The sequence below is a fragment of the Crocodylus siamensis genome, chromosome 4 (assembly GCF_052110815.1).
Source record: "Crocodylus siamensis isolate JL-2025a chromosome 4, ASM5211081v1, whole genome shotgun sequence".
Taxonomy (NCBI): domain Eukaryota; kingdom Metazoa; phylum Chordata; order Crocodylia; family Crocodylidae; genus Crocodylus; species Crocodylus siamensis.
The window spans coordinates 25,104,796-25,129,461 of NC_143398.1; the positions used below are offsets into that span (position 1 = coordinate 25,104,796).

The window sequence follows — 24,666 nt, forward strand, 5'->3', positions numbered from 1 at the left end:
GTGGGGTGCTAGTGAGGCACTCCAGTTTGGAGCTGTGAACCAAAGGCCCAGCAGTGCTAAAAAGAGGACCTAGAAGTCCAGTAAAGGGTAGATCCAGACTAGAGGGATGCACTTGCACCCCCTCCTCTAAATTTCCAAACTTTAAAACACATAGCCTAGGAGGAATAGCAGCATTCCCACTCAGACACTGCTGACAGTCAATGGACTTCATGGCTCATCACCTTCTTCAGGCTTGCTGTGTATTAGCCATTACTGTCAAGGTCTCTCTTCCATTTCATAGTCCCAAAGACTGTTTTTAGCTGTAGCTAAAAACCTTAATTTGGGTGTAGTAATGTTAACTCAGGTGTAGGAATGACTGACTATGCTTTGTTGTCAAGATGCTTAAGAAAGTTGTATTTCATTTTATGAATCTGAATAAGAGACAGATATTTAACAATAAAGACCACTAATGACACTCTCTTGACTATTTCAAATATATTTTGCCTAGCAGGGTATTTTTTGTTTTTGTGTTTAACTTCATATTTAATCTAGCTAGTTAGTGTACACTGCAATAGTTATTTGTTTTTGTTTTGATTTTTTAACAGAACTACATAAGTGTTAACTCCCTAATATATTAATATTGCTTTATAATTCCCTTTAACTAGAGAAAAATGTAACTAGATGCTTTACTAATGTATGTTGCGTTATGTGATGATGTATCACACAATCTGCACCCCTTCCCCTTTTTCAAAATCCTAGATCCACCCGTGAGTCCACTGTTAGGAGATATGAGCTTAGAGCCTGGGGGGCTGAGGGGCCAAAGTCAAGTTGGGATGAGGGTACCCAGTAGGCTGTACATGAGGAACTGCAGGTGAGGTAGGGATAGGACCAAGTGGTCTAAGGCCAAGGATGCCAAGCCAAAGTTAGGGTGAGAGTGGGTAGTAGGTTGAAAGCCAAGGACTGAAGCTGGGGCAAGAGGGGTAGGACCTGGTGGAGTGAAGCCAAACTGAAGTGCGTGCATGCCTAGTAGGCTGAAACTAATACAGGGTAAAGGTGACAGTGAAGCCAACTGCGGAAGAAAAACCTACAAAGGGTGTGGTTTAATCTTTATTGCTGTGATGCTAATAAAACAAGCTAGAAAATGGGGGTGTTTCAGATGTCATATAAAGCTGTTATAGAAGTGTAAGTTGTTCAAGTTAAAACTACTTTGAGAACATTTCATTTAATAAATTATTTATAATCAACCACACCATCCTAGATTTTGCATACTGTGAATTTTGCATACTAAGAATTCTAATGGAAAGAGGAAATTAAGATGCTCATACTAACACAAGTACAGTATTTTCTTGCATACAACACACCCCAGAATACATGTACTTGTTTTTTTTTTTCCCCCCTTCATTCTGCCTTTTAAAAACAAAAAAAAACAAGACTTTTCCAGGAGTTATGGCTGCATAGAGCAAAGACAGAGCCTAACCTTCAGCTTACTCATCCTCCCTTTTCTGTTTAACTAAAGCTCAAACCCTATCTGCTCCTGAAGACTGGTCTCCAAGGGTAGATCCATCATTATTTTTAAAAATTAACATGTTTTCAGGGTTGTGAAACAGAATGAAAGATCAGAAGCTTGGAATGATAGAAAAGTAGTAAAACTACATCAATTGCATTATCCAAAGTTAAAGATGGCACGTTTTAACACTTGTATCTACATCACAGTGCCAACCTGGTGCATTGATGCACCAAGTGGCACAGGCAGCCTATGTGCCCCCCAGCAGACTGGGGAGGGGACAGGTAGCACAGTGCTTTTGCCTAGTGTGTTGCATTTCTAATGCATAACATGATATAGCAAATCAGTGTACTTTCTAATGAAGTGACATTAGTTTTTGCTTTGATCAAGCTGAATAATATAGCCCCAAGCCTGTATCATGCGAGTAAAGCTTCTAGTTTCTTTTTATCTGGAGAAAAATACATTCTCCAAGTTTGTATATGTGATGATGCACCACATGATCTGCACCTCCCTTTTCAAAATCCTAGATCCACCCATCTGAGCAGCAGATTGGGTAGAGAAAAGGGATTCAAGTGGCACTTAGAAGGTACGGGGCTAATTTGTGGCATGCCTGACAGAGGCCACCTTTCACTGGTCTGCAGCTAGCAGTTGGAACCATTTCAAAAGGGCAGCAGCTCTAAAATATACATGTATCCATACTCTTAGTACAATTTATGCTTCTAATGCCAATCTTGATATTGAGAGGGCTGGGTCTGTCCAGTTATGAACCCAGGACTTTTTTGGGTGTGAAGCAATTGTAATAACCACTATACTAAAAAGAGACAAATTGACAGGACCTAGTCAGTTAAGGACTACTATTATAAGCTTTGAAACTGATAGCTGCTAGTTGATATCACCAACTATGCAACTACATAGCATACAATTATGGTATAAAGTAGACAGTGTGGCCAAAGAGTTCCTATGTACTTGGGCAATGTATGCATATTGCATATAACTAATATGTGGACAACCTTTATCTGTTATAACATAAGCAATATGCAAATAATTGGGACCAGTGTCATGTTGCGCAGTTTACTTAACTGAGTAATTATCTGATATACAATATACTTCACTCATATATTCTTTTTATTTAATTTTCTCAATGCTTCTCTTCTCCTCTGATCCAAAAGAAAAAAATATCAATCCCACTTAATGTTAGCATTTAAATAGCCCACAAACTTTCCCCCCCACTTAGAAAAAGTAACCGAAAACAGAATAATATTAGTTAACATTAAATAATATTGGCCTTTTATTCTGTTTAATGTCTTTAAGCAAAAGTATTGGTGCTGATCATATTCAACAAGAAGTTAAGCAAAAGACCTTAACAAGCAACTATAATAGGGGAAGGGCTGAACAGGGGTTTAAGTGCAGGCTTTCCTTCCCCCCTCCAGCCCCCTCAGTTTTAAATATGATGGATAACTAGAGGGACCAGCTGTACAGAAAGCTAAATACTTATGCCCCATCTTGTAGGTCAGAGGGTGGCCAACCTGCAGCAAAAGTGCCACAAGCAGCCTTTGTGGGGCAGAGGACAGACCAGGGAGAGGAAGCAGCACAGAAGCAGATATGGTGGAAAGCAGTTCAGGAAATTAAAGCAGGGAGCACAGAGTAGGAAACAAAGAGAGCAGCAGGTGAGACAGGAAGAAGACTGGAGTGGCAATTGGTGAGGGTGCTAAGCTGTCATATTTACTTGATCTAAGACTAACCTGAATGCAAGACTCTCTCTTCTCATAATTTAGATTCCACAAAAGGAAAAAAAACAAACAAACAAACAAAAAAAACAAAGACTGGTACCCATCTCACACTAGCACCTGGCACTGAGGCAACTGCTTTGAGAAACTCAGCACATGCTGGCCTGAAACCACGTACATTGTGGAGACAACTCAGCAGGCACCGCACTATTTCAAGTTGTGGATTTCTAGCCAGCGTGCGCCAAAGCAACTTGGAGTGATCCTGAACACTGAGGGGAGCTTGTGAATCCGCCGCCAGCTAGCCATATGCATTTTTTGGTTTCAGGCAAATTGTATGTGATGATCATAAGACAATGCTTGCTTTTTTCTTCTTCTTTCTTTCTCCCACTTCCCCTACGTTGTCTTATAATTTATTACCATAAGTAAATATGGTATTTTATTTCTTGATACTAGAACATCAAGAAACATGACATGATTTCTTGTATCATGTTCTTTGTAAAACAGTGTACAAGTTCTGAAATGAAACAGCAAAGCAGAACAGGAGATAAGGACTCATGACATGAATGATAATTAAGAATTGAGCTGAAGATTTAATCTGATCAGCTTAAACTGATTTGTAATAGTTTTCAGTCACTGATTAGAAAGCCTCAGATTAAATAACTGATTTTAATCAATTCTTCCACTTGTGTGTCAGTGATTTTCTAACAAAACATGAATTATAGTTGGTTGATATTGCCATTAAAGTGTGCATATTTACAACTAAAGCCTTTACATTATATTTGGTACATCTTTTTTACACCAAGAACCAACAATATATTTGCTTAAGTAATTCTATTTCTTAATATTTTAAATTTTCATCCATTTTACATTTTAGCTCTGGACCATGACTAATATAGTGCATGTCTGTTGAGTTCAGAAGTTAGATTCCCTCCCCCCCACCCCCCGCAATTCTTTATACAAAAAGAAATAAAATAATAAAAAAAATTCTCTCTCTCCCTCCCTCCCCTTTAATTTCCGGTTTTGGTAGAGACTTATGGATTCTACGTACTTCTCTTACTCTAACTTCTTAAAACATTTAAGTAAGTTTAGTTCTTAACATCTCATGTATGGTATTCATATGTTATTTTAACCATCTTTAAAGAAAACATTTATCTTATCAACAACATTTTAAAAACAGATACTTTAAAATGGATTTTTTTAAATCCATCTGAATTTTTCAAAGGCACGAGCTTCAGATAAAGAAAGATTGTATTATTTCAAGTTCTGAAAAAAAGTGCAGTATGTGCAAGAGGGAAAAGGAGAAGAAAACGTTAAGATTTGCATCTATTTCTTGAAAATAAGTTACACTGTGTTACCTAGTGAATGCTGCTCTAAAAAAAGCAAGCATTTTAGCCTGGTTAGGTCAGCCTTTAATGTACATTACACCAAAAGGCACAACAGACGATTCAAAGCAACCTTGCCCAAAAGAAAAAAAAGAATGTCAATAGTAATTATTTTAAAATGTAATACCCCATCCATCCCTCCAACTCAATTCTCAAGAAAACAATTATTCTGGAAATTGTTACATTGCACCTATATTGCCCCTCTGCTCAGAGAAGCCTGGAGGCTTCTATTTAGTCTCCTCTAGATGCCTCCTAATATTTACTTCTTTAACAAATGATACACAAGACCTATCCTGAAGGCAGGGCAGGGCGGGCACCTTAGAGACTAACTGGTTCAGAAAATAAGCTTTTGTAGGTGACAGCCTGTCAGATGCTACAATGGCCCATTCATAGCACCTAACAAAGTAGGCTGTTGCCTAGGAAAACTTATACCTCTCTGAATCAGTCTCTAAGGCCATTTGTAGATGTGCTCAGCATTTTTAAACCGTGCTAACTGATTTGCATCATGCAGTTTGAATCAAATTTCAATTCAAAATAATGATTAATAGATGCTCATCCACCATCACAGCAGGGAGCACTGGCTATGCATAGTCTATATACTTGACAGCACCTTAACATAAGGTGGAAGTAATTAGGAGGCGATAATAAACCCGTGTAAGCACTGCTACATTGTGGCAGTTATCTGAAGTGCTGTCCCAGAAGCTGAAGTTACCCGACACTTAGCAGGGTGAAGTGGTGCTGGAACATTTGACTTTGTAAAGGTGTTCTTCATGCCTGATAGCCTGTTTAATTTGGACCACAAGCTTCCACATGTATATGGTTACAGCTGTAGTCCGGATTAAATGTAGAAAATGTAACATCTATAAAACAGCCTAAAACGTGCTACCATGCCCTGCCTTCTGCCTGACTTCAGATTAACAGGACTAACTCTAAAACCGATGCTGTATCACCGATTAGATCGAGATGTTTAAAAAAAAAAGTCAAGAAATCAGAATTAAGAATTAAATTCTTCTCCTATATACATATGTATAGAAATTGTTATATAATTAAGGAACGCCTTGCTTGAATAGTTTAGAGAGAGGGGAGAGAGCTACCATACATTGAGGGGAAAGAAAAAAACTGCACCACGCAGGATTTGCTCTATGAACACGCTTAAATGTCTTCCTAGCTTTTGTGGCAAGCTTTGAGGTAGCCTGCCACAAAAAACAAAAAACAAAAAAACCTCAAGCACAAAGAAACATGCCGGCAGGATTTCTTCTATGATTCTGTTATATGCAAACCTCAAAAATATCACCCAGCCCAAGACACCACCAGTGGCAGCTCTATGAATGCCACCTTCGTGAGTAAAAGGAAAAAGAACCAAACTAGAAAAGCAAGAAAAGAATAATACACATACAAATAGTCATAGAAGAGCATGAAGAGAAAGAGAGAGAAAAAAGAAAAAAAAAAGTTATCCAAAATAAAAAACACAAAGAAGTATAGCACAAAGAAAAATGTCACTTCTAAGCAATGACCAGATTGTACTGTAACCGTGTGCATTTTATTAAGGATTATTGTGTTTTCTACTTTCCAAAAAATTTTCAAGAACTTTGTGATTCCAGCATTAGAAATTATCCTACAAAAATGTGTGTGTATAAATTCTGACCTATACCACCCAAAACAAGTACCACAGAAAGACTTAAAAATACAAGGACTTCAGCAGCCTTGGGCTATTATCAATGTATGGTTTGTTTATTGTTTGCTAGGTTTTCTAAAATGGTAGAAATAGGGAACAACTCCATTAAAAAGGTCAATGCTATTTTCCTATCCCTGAGGACAAAGACTGTCTCTCATATTTTTAAGTTAGTGTCTTTATACATGGATTTTAAAAATGAGAAAACTTGTGAAACTACATTGTCAACGAACAATTTCATTTCTCAAGAGTTGTAGATTCCCCCCCCCTTATTTTACTGATGCTTTCAATAAGCATCTCAGAAGCAACACTAAGCATGACACCCTAGACAAAACACATTGTTTTTTAACCAGAGTTTCAATATTAAATCAAAAGCCTGCTAATCTGTTTTCTGAACAAAACATATAGGAGTATATTTGTTACCATGTTGTTTCCTTAAGCTGACCCTGACCCCAACTAAAAATTAAGGCCAGCCCTTAGCTAAATGCATCAATATTTTGCAAACACAGCGTGGAAACAAGTTGCTAAAGTATTCTTTTTAAATAACTGCACTTTAAAGATAATTTTTTCCCCAGTCAACTTCATTTGCATTTCATCTAAACAATCACACCGCTAGACAGAAAACTGGCATACTGCTTCCTCTGTATTTATCCAGTGTTTCAGTAGTACAAAGATTATTGTAATGTAGTAATATATCACAATATTTTAAATCGTTTCTGCTTATCTAGCGCATCTATCAGTGGAAATCCTCAGGCACAATCTAATTCCCATGGACTAGAGAGGCTCTGTAAAATTTAGGATAATGCAAGAACAGTTGCTCCCTGCACAGAGCTAACAATATTAAAAAAGTCATTCCTTTTTATTTTATTTATTCATTCATTCATTTATTTATATAGTGGAATGACTGTTGAATAGACTGATAAGGAAAAAAAAAAAAAAAAAAGAGTTCAAAGAGGAGTGAAGTAGTAAGCGAGTAAATAGAGAACTAGTAACAGTTAACACTTCTGAGTAAGCAGAAGCTCAAGCCAACTGTATATTAAACATTTAATTTTAAAAAGTTAAAAAAAAAGAGTCAGTATATGGACTATGACTGGATAGAATTAAAAAAGTCATACGATTATTTAAAGTAGCCTAGAAAGCAAGGTTCCACAAATGGGCATACCTTTACTGCAAAAAAGAAAGAGCCAGACAAAATTATAATGAGAAGTACACTGGTAAAAAATGAAAATTAATATTTCTTTTTTCCTAATCTCTCTTCACATTGGATATATGCATTATAAGATCTTCTTAACAGTTCATTTGACTTCACAAGTCCTGTAGGATTCAACGTAAGTGTTATAACCAATCATATTCTTGGGGTGGGGGAATATTATGAAGGATATGTAGCAAGCAAGCGAGTGAATCGCAGAGCTAATTTCTATGACACCATGTTGACTGACATTAATCATGTTTCTATCCTTAATGACAGTCCCATATCAGCTGTCCCCTTCTTCCACAGACTCAACAATCAGGATAACCAACCTATTAATCCATGATCAAGCCATTTGTACTTTTAAAATATTCAGATGATGTGAACTTCCAGGTCTCTGGAGCTTCCCCAGATTTATTAAATACTAACTTTCCAGAAAGCCTTCAACCAATTATTTTTAAGACTATGCGGCAGTCTTTCCTGGCATATTGCCACAGTAGCCTGTATCCCACAGCCACTTTATTTGTACAATGAATTCCATTTGTCTTCATCTTTTTCATACAAGCTCTTCAGAACAAGGAACATCCCTTATTACGTTTGTACAGCCTTTACTTATACCTAGAACCCATCTGTTTGGTCACGCAATGATGGGGCATGTGGCAAGAGCCATCTTTTACCTGACAGAATAAGTCAGGGAACTGTATTTGATTTTAGTTTAAGTGATATTTTTCAGAAAAACTGGTATGGGCATAATTATGAAGAATAAAAGCTGCGTTCAAGAGCCTGTATATACCCATACTACACACTTCTCTTTTGGGAAAGAGCTGGAATTGAGGTATGAATGAAAACTGTAGGCAGAGAGCGCAAGCACACCCCAAACTTGTTTGTGGAAAAGGACTAGCATCACAAGATTAGGCATAACTGGGAAGATAGAGAAGTCTGCTGCTTATTTACAACAGAAAACTAGCTGTCGCATTAGCTCAAGTGTGGGGAAGAGGGAGGAAGGGTATGTGTGCACGCGCGCATGTGTTCACGAATAATAGAAGGCCCATTCTGACAGCAAATTTTAAAGTGTACAATTATGTACACAAAAGACCAATTTGCCTCTCAATTACACTGTTCTCTTGTTCTCACATTAACAGTCACAAAATAAGGGTCTCACAAGGCTGCCTATGGTTTAAGTTTGTGGCTGTGAAGATAAGGGAAAAGTCCTGAATGATGTACACGTATTTCTTCCCCTAGGGTTAGTGAAGAGAACAAGGACCTAATGGCCTAAAATACTAGGTTCTTAAGGTGAGAAACAAAGACTGGTTTGCACATAAATGTAGAGAGTGACCCTTTTAATGAAGTGCAATGCATATTGGTGGTTTAGCTCCGCCACTTGGCTATCTAATCTTCCCTACCACAAACTAAAACTTGGCCCCCTTCAAGCAACCCTTAGAGAAACAGTAAGTAATAAAAGGTCAGACATCACAAAAGATGGAGTAAGGAGGCCAGTAAAAGACAAGGTATCCTATATGACCAAGAAGCCACCACTGCGATTTTAGCAATGAGAACTGAGAAGTGGAAGGAAAGCACACTTCAGTAAAGAAATGTCTTTTTTTTTTCCTATTGCACAGATGTTTCTTACTTATTGCTGTATGATGAATTAGCTAAGAAAGCATAAGGTTTGTTACATGATGTATGGTCTAGCTATTGTTAGGTGAACACAGTTGCACAATGGAGACCAGCACCCAAGATGATGTTCATTTTCACAAAGTTAAGGATATTTTAAAAATAAAAGTAAGTTCTAATATAAATGCAAGGATGTTATTTATTATTAAGTATATCATTAATATCACTCATGGGCTGGAGCCAGTATATAATTAATGGAGAAGCAGCAGCTTCAGGAGGAACAGCACAATGGCACTGAACTAGTCTAACCAGATAGTACAGAGATGGGAGCAAACAAACAAAACAAAAAAGCCTCTAACTTAGTAATAAATATCCATTCTTTGTATGCTGGATGCTCTCTATAGCATGACTCAGTTTTGAAATTTGTTGCAAAAATATTATAGCAAGACTGTGGATTACAAAACATAAATAAAATTTAAGTCGCCAAACTATTATGTCAGGAAGCAGTCCCCCTCCAGATCTCAGTCCCTGCATTTCGTCTTGCACTGCATTTGTATGTGGTTATGCCAGGGTGGGCAAAATATTGCTTGCAGGCTGGAACCAGGCCACCAACTGAATGGATCTAACCCAATTGGGTGAGTGGGTTGGGGCTCTCTCTCTAGCAGCTGCATAGTGCCAGAAAGCCAGGGCTGCTTCTAGTGTGCCAGCTGTTTCCCCAACCATCAACTGCATATTTACCACCTGAAATCCCTCTGCATCCAAGAGTTAAGAAGTGTGCTGTTAATAACCTCCTGATTTCTTTTATTAGGTTTCATGTGCATGCTATCTATATCCCATCCCATGATACTTTTACTGCTACAAAGTGCTAGTGGGGAATGGGAGGAGAGCTGGATGGGAGATATCCCCTTCCAAAAATCTTTGGCCATCTGGCTTATATTATTTTATTTACATTAGAAAACAAAGAGTAAAAACAGATAAATAAATAAAAACATAGGATATGCACTGCAACACACAACTGTACCTACCCTTACCCTGATGAATTCATAACATCAGCTGGGCTAGAGGGTATCTGGAATGTAAAAGGGCATTTCCTGGTGCTTGTACAATTCTCTTTCAACTGTATGAAGCCATGCACATAGCTATATTTTTTATATTTACTAATAATGTTTTAAGCCTTTTTAGTGAGCCCATGTTGAACCCAACTGTAGTTTTCATAAGCAACAGTCCTAAAGATGGTGTACAGTTTAATACATATATAACAGTTCAGATTTAAGATTTTGCACAACACCTCTAACTATTCAATACCTGATGAGCAGATTCTCTCAACCCAACACAGTACCAGATGTCAAGAAATTCCAATTCCATTTATCTCAATTCCTTGATGGCTTGCTGCCCAAGTCTGGTTCTTACTTTCAGCATGCCAACCTGACCATAGTCCTATATGGAATATTAGAAGTTCTGGAAGCTCTTTCTGTTTCAAAGTAAATGGTTACAACCCCAGACGCTTTCCCAGCATGAGATTTTTGCTAGTCTCAGTTAACAGAGGAACCAACACTACAAAAGTTATATTTGTTTCTTTACAGTATAAGATTTACTGTACATTGAATGAATTCCACAAAACCTTTTGGCATCAACATTAAAAATATAAACATTAGATGAAGAGGCGTCTCAGATATTCAAACATATCAGGAGCTACCAATTACATATATTAAGACTGAAATACAATTACTTTCTGTTAAATATAATCTTAGGAGTATGAAGACGATTCCTCTCCTCCACAGAAGAAAGAGGAAGCGGAGAGGAAGGGAAATCAACCACAGGCTAGATCAGTTTTTAGACTGATTCGGGGGAGCCTAATTTTTCAAAGTAGGGGCATGAAGTTACCCCGATTAGCTAATTTTAGATATCCAAGTTTTTAAAATGTTTGAGCTTAATACATTACAGAACTGTATGGTCTTGCAGGCTGGCAATGAAGACAAAATGATGAAGGCTTATCCAAAGCACCGCAACCTCAGAAGACAACTATTTAACAATTTTACTCATAGGACGCAGTGTCTCATGTCAACACCATATTCCGAGTAAACACACAAAAATGACACTAGGTGGCCCAGACAGGCTCACTCACTGTAGGATAACAAAACAACAATACTGACAAATGGCAGCAACATGCCATTTTCTAGGCATGTGTAGACATAAAATCAAGTTATACAATATAGAAAAGTCCAAGAATATATTAACTGTCTGGATATTTTTTGTCACAAGAACAGCCGTATCATTTCCACCCATGGACAGTAGGGAAATATAGGTACTTTATTTTCCCTGGCAATTGTATTCCTCACCACTGCACGGAAACAACAGCATGAATAGGCCTTCACTTACATTGTAGTATTATACAAACACCTCAAGAAGTTGAGCTCCAATGTTACATGCTGCAAAAAAAATAAAAACCAAGAAAAACAAACAAAACAGCAAGTAACAACAACAACAACCACATCTGCAAGCAAATTTGATTGGGGCGGGGGGGGAAATCTGTTTTCTTCCTGGCTTCTGCATTAACTCTAAAGTTCAAGTCTGCATGTAGACAAAAGCCAAAAAAAGTGAGTCAGCTACCTTTTCCAGGGCTGTGCTCTGGAATACCAAGGAAAGAATAACAAACCAGCATGTTTACTACAAAGCAAGTATATCTCTGAACACAGCCTGTGTGCAGAGATCTGTTCATTTCACAGACCACTTTTCAAAGGGTAGACTTGCAGTTTAAGTTTAAGTGGTACAACGTCTGTGTGCAATTGTCCTAACAGCTTTGATTAATCTTTTGCCCAACAGACTAGGACTCATAAAAAGCTACTTGTATACACTGCATGGTAAATCCATGCATTATTCTCAGAACCAAATATTTGGCATAACTTGCCAATAGTAGCACTACATAATGCTTTTCCAGCCATCTCTGCAACTGGATGCAACTGAGGCGTGACCACCAACCTTTGAATCAAGATGAAGTCTGTGAAATCCTACATGTCATAACATGGGTCCCTCCTTACAACAATCACTTACTTACCTTCTGTTTCTCCACACCACAAAAATCTTAGTTCTATTCTACCAGCTCTCATTATCAACTGAAGAGGTCTACATATGGCAAGCACTAAGCACCCTTCACACCCTTACATTAGCTATCAAGATGATGAAAACTAAACTAAACAAAAAAAAAAAAAAAGTGGAGGTAAAAAAGTTCTTGCTTTGTACAGTTTGTGCAACTACCTTAATAAGCAATGCAACCAGTCTGCCAATAAGTTACAATGCAACAAACTCTACCAGGCAATCATGCAATTCCCTTGAAGGTGACTTAACTGAAGCAACGGATGTTGGTTGCTGTGCCGACCCTTCCTGCGTGACTGAAGGATAGTCCCCCGGCAGAAATAAAGTTCAAGTGATAACATTAGAGTCAGAACACGCAAGTGCCTACTCCAAATACCAACCCCAGAAGATTAAAAGCTAAAAGCAACCCTGACATCTCATGATTTTGTTCTGTTCCTCTCATGCTTCTCTTTGTCCCTCAAGAGCAGCCCAAGACAGCAGCATCTGGCTTCAAAACAAGGCAAGGGAACATAAACCTTTGTTTTGTTTTTAAAAGACTGATTTTCTTTCTAATCCAATTGAATACCAATGTCAATTAAATTTTGGCCACAGACCATTCCTTATATCATTCAAAAAAAAAGGATGCCTCTCTCACACTCCCGCAAAGAACTGAGCGTTCAGGAGAGTCAGACAGACAAGGAAGAGAGAAAGCAGACGGGGCCCAGGAGCTGACAGGTAAAAAAAAAAAAGGGGGGGGGGCGGCTCTGTCACCTACAGCACCCAGGCCACCTTGCTGCTGCCGTTTCCTGAGGCAACGGCTCTGGAAGTACCAACTCTGCGGGGCAAAGAGCCAGCACTCGCCTGAGGGGCGCTGGGCACTTGTCACCCCTTCCCCTGCCATAGTGCGAGGGGCCCCCGAGCACCGATGGCGCTGGGGGAGGAGCCTGGGGCGCGGGCCCCGCTCCTCAAGGAAACTTTCCCGGGCCGGAGCGACCCCCGGCGCCCGAGCGCGGCGGGCCACCCCGCGGGCCCCGGACTCACTTCTTATGCTGCGCCGGCTGCTTGTCCCTCCGCGCCGCCGCGGGCTGCTTGGGCCGCCGCCTCCGGGCCTGGAGCGCCAGCACTGGGGAGACACGGGCGGGTTAGCGCGGGGGGGGGGGGAGCGGCCCGGCCCCACGCCCAGCCCAGCCCCACGGTACCTTTGCGGGAGCTCATCGCTCTGCGCCGCTGGGCCCGGCCCGACCGCCCCTCGCCTGCCGCACGAGCGGAGTCGGAGTCGGAGCCGTAGCCGGAGCAGCAGGCGGAGGCGCAGGAGTGGGAGCGCCGGCCACGGACAGCAGCCCCGCGAGCGTTGCGCAGGCGCGGCCACCGGCACCGGGGCGGGGCGGGGGCTGCGCTGGCGCCTCCTGCCCCCGGCCTGTGAGCGCGGCCCCGGCTCGCAGTGCCGAGACCCGGCGAGTGGGAGCGCAGGGCCTGGCGCAGTGTCCCCGGGACAGGCACGAGGCCAAGCCCCGGGAGCCTCCAGCCGGCGCCTTCCCCCGGCCCCGGGCGGGACGAACGCTTTGCACTGGTGGCCCCGCTGTTTCTGCTCGGATCGGGGAGCTCACCCTGCAGTAGCGTTTCTCAACCCCTGGCCCAAAATAAGGAAAGGGGGCTACTAGCTTTTTGGAAACGGATCTACACGCTGTAAAAGTCGATTCTCTTTTAAAAGGAGGAAAAGTTTATCGGGGTGCTCACTGGGATCTGGGGGGACATCTGTTCACCAGAGCATCCCAAGGGGTGACAAGATTGAATGGTCACAGACTCCTCCATGACTGTTTCAGGCCAGACATAAGGAAGAATTTCTTTGCTGTCCGAGCCCCCAACATCTGGGCTAGCCTGCCAACAGAGGTGGTTCAAGCACCTACTTTGGACGCCTTCAAGAGACATTTGGATGTTTATCTTGCTGGGATCTTATGATCCTGAGGGAGGGGCTGGACTCAATGATCTTGTGAAGTCCCTTCCAGCCCTCATGTCTATGGGGGGGGGGGGAGAAACTTGTGGGTTTTCCCTCCTAGGCTGGCACAGTTCTCACCTGCAAGGGGCTGCCTGGGACCCCTGTGCATTTGCCCTCCCTGCCCCACATGCCCACACACTGGGGGCAGGGAGTTGGGAGTGAGGGCCACTGGCCAATCTTTACAAGTGAGCCTTGGTTAGGGTGGCCATTTGTTCGGTTTTATAGAGGAGAGTCCGGTGTTCCGGTCCTCTGTTGATATGAGAGCCAAGTGCCTTTACATCCTGTTTTTCACTGTTCAGCCCCACCCCCTCCCTGCTGCCAACACCAGGGACACCTGCTGCCACCTACAGGAGCTCCCTGCTTGGACCACCCCCACCACAGACACTGCTACCACTGCCTGCAGGGGCTCGCCACTTACCACCACCCCCCAACACTGCTGCCTGCAAGACCTCACCATACCCGCTGGACACACACAGCATTCATGGTGGTAGGGACATCTAATTTTTGAGGTACCTCATGGCCACCCTTACCCTGGTACCAAAAAGAAAGAGGTTGAGAACTGCTGCAGTAGAGAAGAAAGGGCACATGGGGTTCTTAGCCCACAACTCCCATGTGGCACTACCATGGCATTCCTGAACGTAAACATTCAGTGAAAGAGAAAAACCCCCAGACTCAATGTTCTCCAGGAGCATAATAAGCTTTTCAATCAGTTCTACTGCTTGAGTATAGGTGATCTACTGCACCAGTGCATTAGACATCTTCAGGCAGATGAGGTTCTTTGGGTAAATCCAATATCTTTTATTAGACCAACTCAAATAGTTGGGGAAAAAACCAAAACAAAAAAAAACTAACATTTCTTTGCAAGCTTTGGGTACAAATACCCTTTGTCAGGCTGAGGAAGTATTAGACACACAAGACAATAGGAAGGTGTTGTCAGCCAGTGTTCATTGGTTTAGTAGGTCAAGTGCTTGAACACCATGCTGCAACCCAGAAGGCTCAATGTTCAGACACTGCAAGTGCATGAGGGTGGGAAATTGTGGCAGTAGTACATAATAGTCTCAAAAATGGCATGTTTGTTATAAGAAGTCAAACACTAAGCACTTAAAGCATTTAAAACTGCCAGTTTTTAATTCTCCGTGCTCCAGTACTCTTCCTTATAGGGACCCTAAACAGATATACAACAGGTCACCCTCCCCAGCACCATCTTCCCTGGTAATTTGCATTTTACGTGGGGCACCTTTGGAGCCTTCTGTGGAGTTCTTATGTCCCTCCCTGTACTCACCTGCCATGCCTTGATGGAAATTATGATGTTCATACAAGTAGGAGACTGCCTATTGTTTTGTGTATGTTGAGGCCTTTCACCTACATGGGTGCCTAGCTAAAAGAAAAAACAGGGGTCAGGCCCATCTAAATCCACTAAATAGGGTTTGACTCCAAGGCACTAGCCTTCTCTGGCATCTTGGGGCCCCCTTTCCTACTCCAATCTGGAGCTTGGCCCAGAGGTCCAGGCCCTACAGCTGGGGGGGGGGTCACAAGTTCAAAACTAGGGACAACCCCAAACTCACACCCTCTCAGTCCAAAACAAAATAAAGTTGCACCTCAGGTACACCAGACATCCCTGGCCTTTGTAAGAATGTACCCTCACTGCTGCCAGGGTCTGAGCCCCCACAAGCTACACCCTCACTGGCACTGGGGTCCCCAAAAATGAGGCCTCCTCCTTCCCCTAATAGCCTCACCCAAGCCACCAGTATAATTCAATAATCAAAAGAGGAAAGAATAACAACTCACCAACCAACATGATCAAGCAAAGCACCAGGTCAGCTTATAGTTGCAGGGCTCATGCCTCAGCTCCCTTCCATCAGCTACAGTCTTTGCTGTTGTACAGCTGCTATCTCATTGCAGCTTCCATAGTTCCCGCCTTTAGCCTATTCACCCAGACCCTCAAGAACACTCCTTCCCATTCAACTACTGTCCCCCTCACTGTGGCTCTGCCCAGGGTTTTTATAGTCCTGCCCCTTCCAGTCGGCTGACTAGCTGGCCAGGCTCAGCATTTAACCCCTTCCTTACCAGCACTCCATGCCCAGAAAGTTCTGGCCTTAAAGGGGTGGATATGTTTTCTGGTGAGAGGGCTAGGGTTCCCTGTTACAGTCTCCTTTTGGAGTTCTGCCTCATTTCCTGAAATACTTCATGCAGCATGGCTCAATGAGCTTCTGGGAATGGACAACAGCCAGGTGCCTGCTAACAAAAAGACCAGCTACCCTTAATAATGTCAACTGTGTTTACTAACATTTTGCCAATATTAATAAAATCTAAAGGAGTCCCTCCTGTGCCCCTCTTTCTTTCTTTCCACAGGGAGGTTTTGGACACTTATTCAAGCACTCCCCCCGGCACTCCTCAGTATCAGTAAAGCAAGGTTTCTCACCACATTTCTTGGTGAATGTTTTTACAATACTAAATAGTAGTGAGAAGCCTCTAGATGTAGATTGATGCCATGTTGTTAACTCCTGGATATTGATTTTAAGTCATCTTTGTTGTTTTCCTTAAAGCCTCTGGATTCATTCAGTTAGGATTTCAGGTTTAATTTTAAAAGTCTATTTCAATATACTTCTGTACATCTCATGGTTGCAGTGAATAACATGAAATTGCTAACCCTGAAGACTCCAATAGCAGAAGCCAAAGAAAAAGAACTACTAATGATTTATTATTGCTTTAAATGTCATCATTCTGAAGAGAGTAACACACATGCTTTTAATGCTTGAGGTTACTGCAATTAGAAAATATGGTAATTACCAAAGTTTAACACAATTGTTTCAAGCTTATATAGTGGCTGGGCAACTAATATATTATATGCAAATGAGGCCTGGCTCCACTAATCAGGCTTAGAAATGTCTGGGAAGTCCTTTCAGGGGTGATGGTAGGATATTTCAGTAATAGATCAGGGGGTCCAATCACACTGTCAGCTGTTCATGAGCACTCCCATTTATTTCGGTGGGGGTTGTGTATGGGACAATCGGGTCTTAGATGCGCAGCTACAAAGGGCTTTACTCATATGAACAGAGTGATAAAGTGATTTTCAAATCTGGAGTCAAGAAGGAATTTCCCTTAAGGGTATAATGTCAGCAATATAAGCAGCATGAGAGAACTGTCTGGTATTGCACAGAGAAGGAATTATTTCTTAGGATTAGGTGGGTATTTATTATACAATCAATTTATTCCTGTTCCAAGGAAATGGACTGCATTTTTCCTGTTCTGTATTTCTGTTTTCTGAAGTGGCTACTCAAAAGATCTGTGTAATATGCTCACAGAGAAAGATGATAAAATAAACAAGAAAGTCTTTACACATGCACAAAGGATTATTATGTGCACTTAACTAAATTAGTAAGTAAATATAATAGCTGTACAATCTAAACACAAAGGATGTTGAGATAATGATTAGGGCCCTAGTTTTGCAAATGCTTAAGCATGTGTAAAATGATACTTATGGAAGTAGTTCAGCTGTATCAAAGGAACTGCTCACATAATGTAGTTATAAAGTGTTTGCTAGGATTAGGGCCTACATTTGGAAATGACAAAGAAAGGAGGCCAAAAATATGAGATTAAATTGCAGACAAGGTAAAATGGTATTCATAATCACTTATAGGGCTAGCCTGAACACAAATGTGTACAGAAATACTTACGTGTATGTTTTAATTAACTTCTTTTGCTACTTCAGTGAAGTGTATATTTGCTTCCTTTTCCTTCCACTCTATTTTGTTACCTTAAAAGAATGTTTTTAAATTAAATACTGTGCTAAAAAGGATGCACAGACTGGCATGAAGTATTTGTAACAAATAGATAAAGTAAATTTGCAACAATGGGATATAACAGGATTACTTTTCCATTCACTGGCTGCCTTTCCTTGAACAGAGTTATCTGCAATAGATGTGTCTGGTTTTGCTGGATTATCAAGGAGCTCATTTGCTGTAGGGGCCAAGTTTCTAGGCTCAGGTGGTATGACTTGACCAATCAGTAGGGACAATAGAAGGCAAGAGTTACTCTTTCATTTTGTGGCTGTGAATGCAAAGGGGAATGAAAAGGAGAAACATACAAACGGTGAGCTGACACTTTTTACCTATTTATTATTATGCTCTACAGTGCAGTTTGGAGCAGAGCCCTGACCTCAAAAATGTCTTAGCTGTTTCCTTTTCACTTGACCTAGAAATATGTTGCTTACATGGGAGGTTTCAGCTACTCATATGTAAACTGGGATGCATTTTTAAGGAAAAAAAGGCAAATCTAGCAGTGGTCTTGTAAATATGGTGCTGTCTGCTTCTTTTCTGAACATAATAGAGACCACTTCTTGAGCAAAAGAGACCCTTGAAGACTTTGGCCTGCAGTTCTAATTTATGTTCCCATTCATCTCTGTACTGCTTTTCTCAGTGAGCAATATTATGCTCTATGAACCACATGTTCCCAAAAATCAGGATGTTAGCCAATTTCACTGACATGCTGCTGCTCTTGCACAGAATGGAACTAACAACAAAGAACACAGTAGGGAGGAAAAGAGAATACAGGGGTTGTGAAAAGGAAAAATAATACAGAAGAGGAGAATTTGCTAAAGATAGAAGAATTCTTTGTAGCATTCAAGTACCACTCTCTCCTCCTCGCCTCAGTGCTTTCTTCCTTTCCCTTTATTTCCCACATACATTCCATGTTTCTTAACAGTTTGATATATTTGTGCACATACACTGAAAAAGAGTCTGTTCTTTGTTTATTGTTCGTTTAAATTGGTTTGGGGGGGGGCAGGGTTTCCTGGCTACACTTGCTGGCTTATAGCTTTGTAAACAAATGAGAGGGGACAATTCTTAGCTTGATTTTTGATAACACCATGACAAACCTGCAGGTAGGAAGGATTAAGATAGCCAATGGTTTAGGTTTACCATCAAAGCTAAGGAAACTGTGATTCCTTCAAAGCATGTGTATACCAAATTACATTAAAAAGGAATTTACACATGCTTAAGCTAGAAACATGGAAACTTGCTCTCTTAGGAATGCAAGTAAAGAGAAATTACCAAAAAAAATGCTGAATGGAATTCAGTGGATTAAAACGGGGAAACCAGGAATTCCCAAGTTCAAACCTTGGCTTTGCCACTGATGGGGGTTTCTTTAGGCATGTTACATGACTTGTCTGACTCTTGCACCCACACTGCACAGTTAATTAAACATTTGTAACAAATACCTCATAAGTAATTTGCTATGCAAATGTCAATTGACTAATAAGGGCAGAGGAAACTATCCAGAGTGCTAAGGCATTATAGTTAGAGGAGTGAAAAAGTACAGAATAAGATATGGAAATAGTTTCTAAATGACTGCATGTGCAAGCAGATTGTAAGTAGAGCTCAAAGACCAGAGTTCAAAGTATAAATCCTCAAGCATCAGTACTGAAATCCATCCTTCATAGTTGACCAAGGCTACTTGCAGACCAAAATGAGATGAAAGGTAGTACTGAAGAAAAAGCATGGCCCAAACTGGAAAGATCAATTAAAATCACTGCAGTTGGTTAAGACCATTTCAAAAGAGCTCTGCTAGTTAGTATTTAAACATAAAGATAAAGACTTATCTTTGCCCAGTATTGCCACAGTATTGTGATGAGGGATGTAAGGTACTTGCAAAGCCCACATGTGTTTTATTGCATTTTAAAATTTATTTTAAGGTACTTATTGGTATTTTGAAGGAAACACCTTTGTTCTTCATTCTGCCTTCCCAAAACAAGGTGTGTGTTATAGGTGAGAAAGTGGCATATGAGATCATGTAGTTAAGAATTGTGTTATTGTGCATATACACGAGAGGTGAGAATTAAAGACACACAAGCAACCTTCATTCTAACACTTCTGTATATTTCAGTGCTTGATTTCATGACCTTCATGGTCTGTCCATTTTTATATATATAACATTCTCAGATTCTACTCTGCTCCCAACCATTTCTGGCCTGCTCCTTCCCAAGCTCCTAGCCTCCTTGCCCTACCAGTCAAAGCATGTTCTTCTTGCACATTTTTTTTTTTTTGGTCCCAGTATTCTATACTCCCTGACCTAATCTGTGCCTTTCCCTGCCCCCAGTGAATCTTCTGTTCCTTATCCTTTTGAATCAGACAGCTGCTTCTCGGATGCCAGCTGGTGTGGTTACAAAGATCACAGCAAAGAGTTGTCTTCTCTCATTTCCTTGACCCAGAGCATTTGGGAGCTGCCATTCTAGAGACAGCTTCTATGAACTGCCATATTCCTGAGCTGAATGGAATGTGTTCAGTTGCTCAGTGAGACCGGTACATGCTCAGTGCAGTCACAAAAGCTGTAGAAGGCTCAGACATACTCAGTGTGGATGGAATATTTGGAGATTTTGCATAAGCTCTAGTAAGTCTCTACTGAGCATATGAAAACTCCCTCCCCTCCCCCCCGAATTATGGTTTGGCTAGATTTAGGGATATTTTCACAGAGATAACAAAAAGTACATCCTTGACATTAGGGCCACTCCCAGCCAGATTTCAAAACCCAGCTTCAAAGCTCAGGCTGCTTGAGAATTTAAAAGGAAAGTCTGCAAGAACTTTTTAACATGATCAAATCTGCTTAGTTTTCCCATATTTTTGTCTCTGTCTTGGAAATGTCTGAAATCATTCCAAACAATTCAGTCACACAGTATGGAACATTGCAGCATGGATGATTTATAGTTTCCCAAATCTCCATGCAACTGAAATCAAAGTATTATAAAAGGAAGCACCTAACTACTTTAATAATAAATGCTACCAGGTCTACCTATAATATGAGACCAAACCCATCCAGCTGTGATGCCATGCATACAACATTTGTGAACGATAAAAAAAATAAGGCTCCATTTTACAATACAACTAATTTTTGCAGAAGTAAACATTTGTCACATGAGCACACAACTGGTGTTTAGAGTAGAAATAGAACAGCATTAATAACTCTTTTTTTATAATTTTTACAGAGAGCACTTATGAATGAACTAGATAAAGACCATTTGCCCACCTCCAGGCATTTAAAGTTCCCTGGACTCCTACTGCAAGCTCTGCAAAATCAAATAACAGTGAAAATGTTTTAAACACTGAAAACAGTATTTTGATCATGTCCAAAAGTACAAAGTAGTAAATCATTACAATTTTGTTTGGGACAGTTGTTTCTTATAAATGAAAAGAGTGGGTTTAATTCTTCTATTTTGATTTAGCAGTGCTTTATACTTACTTTGTATTATTTATGTTCCTGTAGATCAGTGGTTCTCAACCTTTTTTGTACTAGGACCCATTTGCAAACATCAATGGCCAGTCCTGACTCGGTGCCCTTCACTCCTGACCCACTGCCCCCCCACCCCCAGACCTCAGCCCTTCAGTGTGTGGGGCACTGTTGAGCACAGGTGCTATATGGCTATGGTCCCTGATGGCCTGGCACCTTATTGAAAGGAACTGTGGGAAGAACTGGAAGGTTTTGCCAATACCCAGCCTGTGATTCCCATCTTTTGCCTGCCATACTGTGGCAGCAAGGATTATGCTGCTCACTCTGAAGATGTTCCAGGGACCTGGGAGAAGGGTTCTGAAGATTGTGAGGTGTACTTGACAGGTTGCTCTGAGCACAATTCCTTATCTTACGACAAACAAGAAGGGAGAAAACAAGACGTGGGAAGATCAAAGACACCAAGATTTGTAACTTCCAGTCAGTATTGGTTGGCTGGGCATGGAACAGAGAGCGGTTTAAAATCACAACTGAGGGGAAGAGAGAGATGAGGAGAGAGTCAGTTAGAGGACAGAAGGGAGCAAAGCAGGGACAATGCCCTGGGAGAGTGTGGCAGGGCACCAGTGGTGTCTGACACTTTAAGGGCTACATCAAGCAGGTGTTTGATTGTCGTGGCCATTTTAGAGCTCTGGCTGCTGATATAAACAAGAGCAGTTTGTTGCTGGGAGCTAGGCAAGAAACATTGCTTGGATGAGCTGCTGTATGGGAACGTCTTGCAGGTAGGAGAAGGAAGCTCTTGTCCTGGGCATTACCTAAAACTGCACCCAGCTGGGGATGGGTGGCCTGGTGGGGCTCCTAGTGGCGTGGGAGCCCCCAGGAAATACCAGGCCAGTTATCACCGTGGTGAAAGGTAGGTAGGGGTGCCTTAACCTCAGTCCTCACCTTCAGGTGGCTTATATTATCCACCTAATCCAGGGAAGGCCAGGTAAGCTTCTTGAAGCACCCAAGCCTGCTGGGGTCAGTAACCCTGTGGGGCCAGGCATGCTTTGTGAAGCACCTGAGCTAGGAATGGGGGACCCCAATCCCTGAGTGCAGGTAAGCAACTTTGACCAGTCGGGTCCCTCGGTTAGGTCTATGCTGGGGCCAGGACTCAGATAGTGGTCAAAAAGGCCAGGGGCCCACTGCAAGGGATGCCCATATAAAGCAGAGAAGCTCAGGGTCCTGGCTGGCCTGAGACAAGGCCAGGGCTTGAAGGGAAGCCAAAGGTCACAGGGAAGAGACCACAGCAAATAGGCGAAAGGGACAGTTGAGTTGGCTGCCTGAGATGCCATCTGTGAGACGTAGGCCACAGTGTAGGGGTAGAACTGGAGCTGTGAATAGTATCCCCCAATATTGGGGTGTAAAATGGGTAGCCTCCTGCCTGATTACTACATCAATATTATTACATCAGGGATGAATAGCAAGCCTCCCTCCTTTTTTCTTTTACAAGAAGTTTAGCACATCCACCCTCTCTCTTCTGCCATGACAAGACCATAATTAGAAGATCAGCTGTGACCTAGGAACTAATGCACAACTTATCCAGTATGTAAGCAAATGATTTAATTGGATTAACAACCTTGCTTACACACACCTTAATGTTTCTTGTTGCTTGTTGGAAGATGGATGCAGACTGGATAATAACCTTCCTTGTTCATATGAATAGGTCTTCTTTGTGGGGCTCCTCCTCCTCTTACACCCCACCTTTACCACATCCAAATGGATTCTCCACATCTTGCTTTTATTAAGGCTAGTTGGGATGTTGACTGACTCCTGTGGTTGTAACTTAGTTCAGCCTGTGGATGATCTATGGTTAAGGTAAGCCTGTGCAACAATCAGTTTAGGCAATCTCTCTCAGTACACTTGTCAATCAATTTGTGTCAGTTCAACCAAAGTCAAAATAAAGATCAACCTAAATCAATTGTTCCCTTGGAGTATGAATCAATCAATTTAAATTAGTCCATACGTGGATCCATGAAGTAGCCCCGTTAATTTAATTAACCCTAGTGTTTTGGGTCATTTCATGTTTCCCAACAGACTGGAAAAAAACAACAAACAAACCCAAAAGAAAAGAAAATACAATGAAGACACCAACTCAAATCAATTCCTCTCCTGACATGCTTATCAATCAGTTCATATCCATCCTTTCACAATCTACTGAACTGACTTACAGTCTTTGCTCTGCAGGGGTGACCCTGGGCCTAAACCCCTGGGTCAGGGTCAACACATCCTCTCAGAGAGAACTTCTATTCTGGCCACCTTCCCTGCTGGATCAGGCAAGAACCCACTCAAGCACTAACCCCACAGGTAGGGAAAACAGCTAAGGAAGGTAAAATTGAAAACAAAGGAAAGCTTAATTTGAAAAGGGCAAAGCTCCTTTAAAACTCACAGTTCCTGAGTGCTGGCTTCTTCTACCCTTTCACTCTCTCTGCCTCCTGACTTCTGCTTGACTTACCTGACAGTCACACTCCCCAGTGTGGGGTTCTTTAAGCTCAGCTGGTGCTCTTCTGATCCCGTGATCTGGGAGTCCAGCTGCTTCTCTGCAGTCCTCAGCAGGAGACTGACTGCTGCAAAAACTTCTGACTCCGGTCACCTCCATCTGTGGTGGCTCCTTTATCCTCTGACCCTCTCCAGGGCTGGAATTGCCAGTCCCAGTCACTCACCTCACCACTCTGGAAGGACGGCATTGTCCAATAAACCTTAGCAGCTTATTTTTCTCACTGTCAGGCTCTCTCCACACTGGAGGCAAATGCTTCCCACTCCTTTGCCTCTGGGCTTTCCTGTCCCCCTTCATTCTCCACACAGGCAGGGGGTGGGTGTGTGGGCAGGGGGTTCCCCAAAGCAGCCCCTTGCAGGCTGGAACTCTGCCAGCCTGCAAGAGGAAAGCCACAGTTTCCCATGTTTTTCTTCTTTAAAGGAGAATCCACTTTAAAGTTTGTTCAAGATCCTTTCTTATGTTCTTGCAACCCACTTTTGCATCGTGACCCACAGGTTGAGAAATCCTGCTGTAGATGACCACATTCCTGTCAGGCCAATGGCCAGGCCTCTCTTGGTCTGCTATCTGGTACCACATAAACCAGTGCAGCCTGTTCCATGGTTGACTAAATGGGCGCACCTGCCTGGGTGAGGAGGGTGTGTGTGGACACCTAGCAGGACTAAAAACAAGACCTGACAAAGTCCAGATGAGCTTGCTGCAAACCAACAGCTATCCACACCTGGAGAGGAGATGGGCACTGCCAGGTCACTCTGCCTGAAAAAATCACCAATGATGCAAGTC

The 24,666-nt window shown here is 41.8% G+C and overlaps 2 protein-coding genes across 5 annotated transcripts in view; one reads left to right on the top strand and one right to left on the bottom strand.

Moving 5' to 3' along the window:
- SRPK2 (SRSF protein kinase 2) overlaps positions 1-13,525 on the bottom strand; it is a 279,322-nt gene extending 265,797 nt beyond the window's left edge. Inside the window, exons 1-2 of one of the 4 annotated variants that reach the window (XM_090041996.1) lie at positions 13,339-13,525; positions 13,181-13,262 (exon numbers count right to left, since the gene is read on the bottom strand). Coding sequence is in view for 1 of the 4 variants with exons in the window: in XM_090041999.1 (XP_089898125.1) it covers positions 13,181-13,262; positions 13,339-13,354 (98 nt within the window). In the remaining 3 variants the exon portion in view is untranslated. Of the gene's footprint in view, positions 1-13,180; positions 13,263-13,338 lie in introns of those variants that run through there. The other 3 variants (XM_090041999.1, XM_090042001.1, XM_090042005.1) reach the window with 3 other exon arrangements.
- A 4,668-nt stretch (positions 13,526-18,193) lies between these two features.
- PUS7 (pseudouridine synthase 7) overlaps positions 18,194-24,666 on the top strand; it is a 57,020-nt gene continuing 50,547 nt past the window's right edge. Inside the window, exon 1 of the mRNA XM_090042008.1 lies at positions 18,194-18,227. The gene's annotated coding sequence lies outside the window, so the exon portion shown is untranslated. The remainder of the gene's footprint in view (positions 18,228-24,666) is intronic.